General features: G+C 46.3%; 1 protein-coding gene and 1 pseudogene across 2 annotated transcripts; one reads left to right on the forward strand and one right to left on the reverse strand.

Annotated features, from left to right (window-relative positions):
* Positions 1-511: 511 nt before the first annotated feature.
* On the reverse strand, positions 512-4340 carry LOC119332428 (beta-1,2-xylosyltransferase XYXT1-like). Of its 2 annotated transcripts, none has more exons than XM_037605616.1 (5): positions 4077-4340; positions 3016-3120; positions 2270-2386; positions 1982-2113; positions 512-1902 (listed from the first exon to the last, which is right to left on the reverse strand). In XM_037605616.1, the coding sequence occupies exons 1-5, from the start codon at positions 4252-4254 to the stop codon at positions 704-706; spliced, it is 1731 nt and encodes a 576-aa protein (XP_037461513.1). In that variant the 5' UTR covers positions 4255-4340; the 3' UTR covers positions 512-703. The 2 variants fall into 2 exon arrangements, with proteins under 2 accessions (XP_037461513.1, XP_037461512.1); XM_037605615.1 differs by having other exon boundaries at positions 1982-2125.
* LOC119333401 overlaps positions 4253-8085 on the forward strand; it is an 8359-nt pseudogene continuing 4526 nt past the window's right edge.

Here is an 8085-nt window from a genome sequence, read left to right on the forward strand (position 1 = left end):
CGGATCTGCCTAGGAAGCGAGATCCACGGCCGCCGCCGCCGCCCATCGCAGAGCCGGGGAGCCCATCGGAGCAACCCGCCGGCCATGGGGCCGCCGATTGCCGCCACACGACTTGGAAGCTGCCTGGCCGCCGTGCAGGGCACCCTGCCCAAGCCACCCCAGTCGCCTCCAGGGGTAGCCACCACATCCTCCTGGCGTCGCCCTAGGGTGGTGGCGCGAGGGGACCGAGCTCGTCCATAAGTTCATGAAACATGTATTCACCCTACTTTATAGATAAAGCACAAACTAAATGCACAGTTGAACGATGCAAGGTAGTGTGGCAATCCTCTTACAAAGCAGATCCCGGAATAACCGGACAACACAAAGACAACGTCATACCACGTTCTAGGACAATTAAGCTCCACGACAATGTCCTCATGAGGGAGAACCGCACAAAGAGTCACCGCCGAACTCGGCCATAAGTTCAAGGGTATGAATTGGGTTTCTCTCAAAACAAAACAATCTTTAAATCTTCAGTAAAGCTCATTCTCATGCTATATCATTCTCTGATTTTCCGCGCTTCTTTTGGGGAGTGCTTCGTTTCGGAAGCTTCAAGCTCATTACACCAACATATCACCAGTACACGCAGATGTTACAGTTTTAAAAATAAACAAATATGTGACATTCTTCTTCTTGCAACCTAGGAGTATATATTTCCTATCCTCTATTCCTGGAGCGTCCGAAGCAGCTGGTGCAGCGTCGGAGCAAATCTGGTGACGTTGAGCCTGATGTCCTGCTCCAGCCAGTAGTACTTCATGCCCAGCTGCCACCCCTGCTTATGTATGGACTCCGGGTCTCTCACCGCCGGGTGGTCCTTGCCGTACTTCTCGTAGAGCGTGCTCTCCTCGGCGGCGATGCTGTACTCGACGTCCCGCAGCCTCATCTCCTTGGCCTGCACGCCGTAGAATATCATGGCCGAGTGCTCCATGTGGCCCCACGGCACCACCTGCAGCATCGCCGCGTCGGTGCGGAGGAAGAAGAAGTTTGTGAGCCCGGCGCCGTGCGCGCCCATCAGCACGTCGCACGAGTCTACCACCTTGGAGAACTCCTCGAGCCTCAGGTCACGGCGCGGCTCCACGACCACCACCTCGAACCCGGCGGCCTGCACCGCCGCGGAGATCTCCGGGATGTTGACGAACTTCCTGTTCCGGCCACGGTTGATGAGCATGAGCCGCGGCTTCCGTTTCCCCATGCCACCATCGACGCCGCCGGTCGCGTTCTTGTTTGCCTCCTTGTACGGGATGCCAAGGCCGTCGGGCGGCAGCGAGAAGATGTCCCGGATGTACATGCGGAAGTCCAGCAGCGTGTAGTTGCGCGGCGTGCGGGCCGGGTCGATGCCGAGGTCGCGGTGGCTGCGGAGGCCGACGACGATGCGCGGGTGGCAGCGGACGCCGGCGCCCTTGTTGAAGTCGACGATGTCGTAGCGGGACAGGTTGGCGAGGATGAGGCGGTACTTGTCGACGAACCACGGCTGGAGGTCGGTGACGAGGAACTGGACCTCGCCGTCGTAGGCGCGGGCGGTGATGAAGAGCGGGACGAGCACGTCGCTGAAGTCGTGCCACGGGTTGGACGTGAGCCCGTTCATGGCGAACACGACGGCCGGGACGGCGTGCCGGGAGGTGCACTCGGGCGCCACCAGGGACTCCGCGGCGCTCAGGGTCTTGACCGTCACCTTCTCGATGTACTCCAGGTACTTGCGGGACTGGTCCTTGATAGCCCACTCCTGGCCGTCGGCGCCGCGCTCGGCTGCGGGCGGGACATAGAGGATGGTGCGGTTGCCGCCGATGGCCCGGGCGTCGCCGGTGATCTCGCAGATGTCGTACCTGGGGTCGGACAGGTCGCAGATGGGCTTGGGCGGGGCACCTGCATGCATGCGGCCGACGTTTTACTCATCATGTTACCGATTGACGATTGAAGTTAAGTTTTCGTGGCAAGAACTCACCATGCTTGACGTTGCTCTCATTCTTGCCGCCGTCTTGACCGAGTTCTTGCCGAATGAGCTCTTCCTCCATCCTGTCGCTAGCTTCATTCACTGTCTGGCCTGACTGGTCTGTCCTATTCGCTTGCACGTTATCTGAATTAACAACTAGATTAACAGCTGGTCAATCATCAGTAAACTAACCGTAAGAGAGACTAGAGAGTACAACTACGTATGATGATCGACAAAATAATTATAGTAATGCCAAAACAAACAGTGGATGAGTTAGGCAGTGAAAGGTCGTAGTATTACCAGTCGTTTTATTCATGTCAGTTCTTCCAGGTACAACGTTTTTGTCTTCGATGCGTACTTGTCCCATCGTCTTGGCTGCCTCGTCCTTCTTGCCATTTTCCATGTCATGTACTGCACCTGTCAATGTTAGGTATACATCAACAAAGCAAATTAGCCAGAATCACTTGACCTCAGATATTCGAATACGTTGTGGAAAACATAGCCAAATGTAATCACTTGGCCATGGATATTGAACTACGTTAAAAAGCGTAGTTAGAATGTTGAAATAGCTTCGTGCAACAAAAATTGAAATAGATGCATGTGTGCGCACGGCCAAAACCGCGTAGCAATCAACCAACAAGCACACTGCACACACACGCTCTCTAAAAAAAGTATATTCGTATTCTCTGTCGAAAACGTACTACGTACGATCCTGCCTACACATACTATGTGTGTGCTATACCTAATACCCGTGCCACACGTAGGCACATCCCCATCGTTTACTATTAGGCCATTATTATGAAGCCGCTGATCACGACGCGGCACCCTAACCTATCTTCTTCATGTGCGCGCCGTGGGCCAGGCAGTTGGGTTCCGTCGTTTGTCAGGACCCGATGCTCAGCACAGTTCGCTTAGCCAAAAACAAACCCCGGAGCATGCTAACAACGACTTCGCAGCATTTGATTATTACACAGGGTGGCGATGATCACGCTGAATCAGAATATAAAGATACGTGTCACCGGCCGCGTTAGTTCTAATATACGTACCTTGTGTGGAATTATTATTGTCTGGCGCCGACGACGACGCTGGAGGAGGAGGAGGAGGAGGAGACGTCCTGCCATTCTGTTCGGCTGGCGTGGACCGCAGGGCGACTGCATGCACGTATACAAGGGAAGTTAGCTGGCTGTATGGTAAGCGTGACGACCCGGCGAATCAAGAACATGCTTTGACATTCCACCTTTATACAAAAAATATAAAAGGTCCTAACCTTCTCTAATTCGGATGTATATAGACACATTTTAGTGTGTTTATTTACCCATTTGTGTTCGTATGTAGTCTATATTGAAATATCCAAAACATCTATTGTACTCTATTTGTGAACGGAGGGGGTACTAGCTAGTATGACGACATTTTGCGAATAATGTAAATAGATAGGCCGTTACAAATTTAGATATGTGTGTGATCCCGTTTTGAGTCTGCTAGAAATACTACTCAGCGTTAAATTTAGTGCAAGAAAAGGTGAGTATGCATTTGGAGCGGATATATTGCAGGGGAGCTGAAAAATGATTGTTACAAAAGATTGGCGTGGCTATATGTGGTGCACTCTGAATGAAATTAATGGAACAATTAATGCAGTGCAATAATTTGGAAGGAAACAAGTATGATTGCATATGCATCGTTTGAATATTTCTGAGGAAGAAGCGTATGTCATTCTCCTGAAAAAGAAAGGTGACTGGTTTTCCACTGTTTTTCTTGATTTGTAGAGCCGGACAAGTCATACATACATGCATAGCCAGTGTGGGAGGAGACTTCCAAATGAATGAGGACTAGTGTATGGAATCCATACGTCACCGAGTCTACCAGTGGGGTCAAGGATGAATATAGCCGAGTTGAGTTTAGCCATGGAGTTTGTGAACAGAAATCGGATGCATAATTCTTCAACTAGTGGTAAAAACAAGTACTGCGCGCTCTAGTATGACCATGACCAGGGTCAAGAGAAACGTCGAGGACGTTACCCCGGTAAACAAGCAGGGAGAACCGCATGCAGGTAATAACTGATACTCGTAATAATTACTGTAGAAGGTTACCACTGCTACCCCGTACTCACCGATGGTGTTGGTCGTCCCGAACTGGCCGGACGCGGTCGTGTAGAGCACGAGGATGACGAAGAAGCCGAAGAGGAAGCCGACGACGGCGCGGTGGTGCTGGGACAGCGCCCTCGCCACGCCCTTCACCGACGGCGCCGCGGCGGCCGACGACGACGAGGAGGACGGGTCGGCGGTCATGCCGTCGAGGCGCTCGCGCAACGCCCGCCCGTCGTTTCTCTCCGCCCTTTTAATTTGTCTGTGTGCAGCAAGGCTCGGCTTATGCGACGGGTAATGTCTGCGGCGCGCGTGTATTTATACAGGCGGCCCGCCGGGCAGAGTGGTGGCGAGTTCCATGTGGCTCCACAGGAGCTATGTAGGATTGTGTATTCTGAACTGTCTTCCTGTAGAAACGCTTCGCCAGTTTTCCTCTCGTCTCTGGCGGCTGCAACCCTAGCTGCCGCCAGGGCCAATCTCCCAACGCCGTTCTCTGGCGGCTCCCCTCCGCCCACGACCTCGGTCGTCGGTGGTGAGGGGGGCCGCCGGATCCACGCGTGTGGATCGATTTTAATCCCTTATAGTTTAGGTTTTTAGGTTGTTCATCGTCTTTGCTTCGGTGATGACGATGGCGACGCTGAATAATGAATCTTCGGATCCTTTCCTTTCCTGACGAGGCCATCGGTCCTATGGTTGGAGATGGATTTGAAAACCAGTCTGTTCAAGCAAGGATGGTGTAGCGGCGGCGGCATCCTTGTGGTGGACCTGTGTCCTCGGGTTCCACCGTTGCGACGACGTTTGCTCCAGTATCGACGCGGAGCTTGGGAGGTAGTCCAGGAGCGGATGCAGATTGTGGTCTGCATCGACGACATCTGGAAGACGGAATATCTACTGGGTTCGTGGTTTGTGGATGGAAGGTATGGTTTCCTCCTTCGGCGGCTTAGTCGTGGTGGAGTGCCAGATCTGAAGTTCGATGGCGTGTCCGGGGTGTTGCCCGGTCTGATTCGTTCAACGGCAAGGGCTTCACTTTTGGTGAGCCACTTTGGAGGTCCGCAAAGCTGCATATCAGCGATGGAGCCGCGTCGAGCTCGGGTGAGGTGGTGATTTGTCATTCTTTTTTTCGGTGGCTGCTGTGGTGGTGCTGGAAGCAGTTGACGAGCGTTGGTGTCAAGCTCAGAAATGTTCTACTATCTTTTCAGTATTGTCATGTCGGTCTTTACGTGATTTGTACTTTGTTCTTTATGATATGAATGAGACACGTATTATCATGCAAAAAAAATTTCATGTGGCTCTAACCTGCTTGATTGTCGCTTAAAAAAACTTTGATTAGTCCACGGAACATGCCGCTGGCGGCGAGAGGGGGTATCAAACCGTATGATGCGTCGGCCGTTGGCCAGCGAGCTCTACAATTGGAGATTAGTGAGGATGAGGACATGTACATGCGTAATCCCTACCGTAAGTGTTTTTTTTACATTTAATCCCTCCTGAAGGTTCATGTTGTCTTTTAAACATATTACTGGATGGAAAAAAAATATATTCATGTATTGAAAAGTTCTCTAAAAGGTTCCTCGATTTAAATTAATTTGTTCATCACTTCAATATATATATATATATATATATATATATATATATATATATTCATAAAATTTTAAAAAATGATTACATATTAGTAAGAAAGCAAAAAACATAACCAATAATAGTAATATCAAAAAGGAAAAAATTGAAAAACAAAATTAAAAAATTAAAAAGAAAAATAAAATGCATGGAAGAGAAAATGAAAACACTAAAAAAGCAAGCAAGCATATAAGTTTTTTTTAACATGAGCCCTGCCCATGTAGCTCCCTTTAAGGCGTTGTAGAGCACCCCACTGGGAAGTCCTATTCACCGCCTCTAGCACCATATTGCCGCTGAAAAAACCCCATGGACCTGCCTAGGTAGTGCTCTTGTTGCCAAAAAAATCAGACGCCACTCGTTATAAAGGGAAACTCGAAAGGAGATGGCTCCAAAATACTACTAGTTATATTATTTAAATTTGCCTAAAATAGGCTATTATTTAGATTCGCCTAAAATAGGCTATTATTTCATTTCCTAAAATAGGCTATTATTTAAATAATGTATTATTGTAAAATATATTCATGAATTTTAAAAAAAATCTAGGAATAAAAATGTTCATGATTTCTTTTAAATGGTCGTGAAATTAATAAATGTTCATGATTTTATTTTAAAATCACAAATTTGAAAGATAGTTTACTAATTAAAAAATGAATTTTAAAAATACATGTTTTAAACATTATTCATTATTAGGAAAACAACAACTAAAAATGTACTAAACATAAAAAAAAAAATGAATAACGAAATGATGAATATAAGAAGAACCATGGAAAACCTGTAGAGAAATAAACAGAAAAAAACCTAAATATAGATCGATTGAACCTGCTACACTCTTACGCATGGTAGCAACCTTCACCGCGTTTGTCGGGCCTGACGCAACAACGACCATGCTTCACTATGACCGAGGGTAAGGTGCCCGTTTTTGCTAGAAAACCGACCAAATCAAAAAACCAATAAAGAAATCGCCCGAGGATGAGACGTGGGCTGGGCTAGCGAGCAAGTGCTTTGTGCGTGTGCATAGCACATAGAACAGTGGTACATAGGATAATATTGTTTTGTGGGAGCTCCTAATCGGCGCCTTCAGCACCGGTTAGAAGAAAGGGACTACGCATGACATCCCTCACAGGCCGGCCAACAGGAGGCCTTATCTTCAGATCGCTTGTTCCCCCCAAAAAAACTGTGTTGACCCGTCATGATTGACCAGTCCATCGTTTGATCTTTGACTATTCAAAAAATAGAAATGGGGAATTAAAAAAGTTCATCATTTTTTTATAAAAAATCACCAAATTGTAAGGGATTCAACGATTTTGAAAGAATTTCAAAAGTTCATCTATTTCAAAAAAGTTCATTAGATGTTGAAATTTTTTCATCAAAATGGAGTTTTTTTCATAATTTTTGAAGAAAAGTACATAAATTTCGAAAAAAACATCATTTTTTTTACAATTTTCATTGATTTTAAGAAAAAGTTCACAGAAAACTGAAATAAGATCATCGATTTTGAAAAAAAAGTTCGCACAATTTGAAAAAAGAAAGAAGAAAAAATGCCTAGGAAACCCAGATAGAAACATAGAGAAAAAACAAACGGAAAATAGAAATGGGTCGGCCCGCTACTAGAGGTAGTGTATAGGAGGGTGTGCGCCCGGTAAGCGGCACCTTAAGCACCGTATAGGAAATGCCTTGTTTTGGGGAGCTCCTAATCGGCGTTCTAGACGTCGGTTCGCACTACTAGTGCTCACCCGCCCATGCTCGTGGGCCAGCCCATGTACAAGGCGACTCCTCGATTGCATTTCACCGGTTTCCCCTATTCGCTTGATCACATTTGATCGGACGTTGTGGACCAGTTGATCGGTCAACCATAGACTTTACAAGTAGATAAGGAAAAAAATTGTTTTGCAAAAAATCGAAAAAGTTTGCGAATTCAAAAATGTTAACGAATTTAGAAAAAATTCACAAACTCCAAAAGTTCAAGGATTTGATAAAAATGTACTAAACATATTTCATCAAATTTTTATGAAATCATCAAATTACACAATTTTTTATGAAATCATCAAATTTGAAAAAAAACTTCATCAAATTTGGAAAAAGTTCAGCGATTTTGAAATAAATTTTATGAAATTTGAAAAAAAAATCATTGAATATTCAGAAAACTTCATGGATTTTCAAAATAAGTAGTTCATGAATTTGGAAAAAAATCATGGATTTGCAAAAACTTTGCCAATTTTGATAAAAGAGTCCACGCATTTTTCAATAAAATGAAAAATAAAAGCGGCAAGAAAAAGAAGAAGTGAAGAATAAGAAGAATATGTAAGTAATCAAATTCGGCTCGGTTGCATGGTTGGTTGCTCTAGAGGTGGAGGCCGTGGGTTTGGACGATACACCACTCGCACATTTTTTTGGGTTTAAAACAAAAAATTGGGCCAGGCA

This window comes from Triticum dicoccoides, chromosome 7A (genome assembly GCF_002162155.2).
Source record: "Triticum dicoccoides isolate Atlit2015 ecotype Zavitan chromosome 7A, WEW_v2.0, whole genome shotgun sequence".
In the NCBI taxonomy this organism is placed as follows: Eukaryota; Viridiplantae; Streptophyta; class Magnoliopsida; order Poales; family Poaceae; genus Triticum; species Triticum dicoccoides.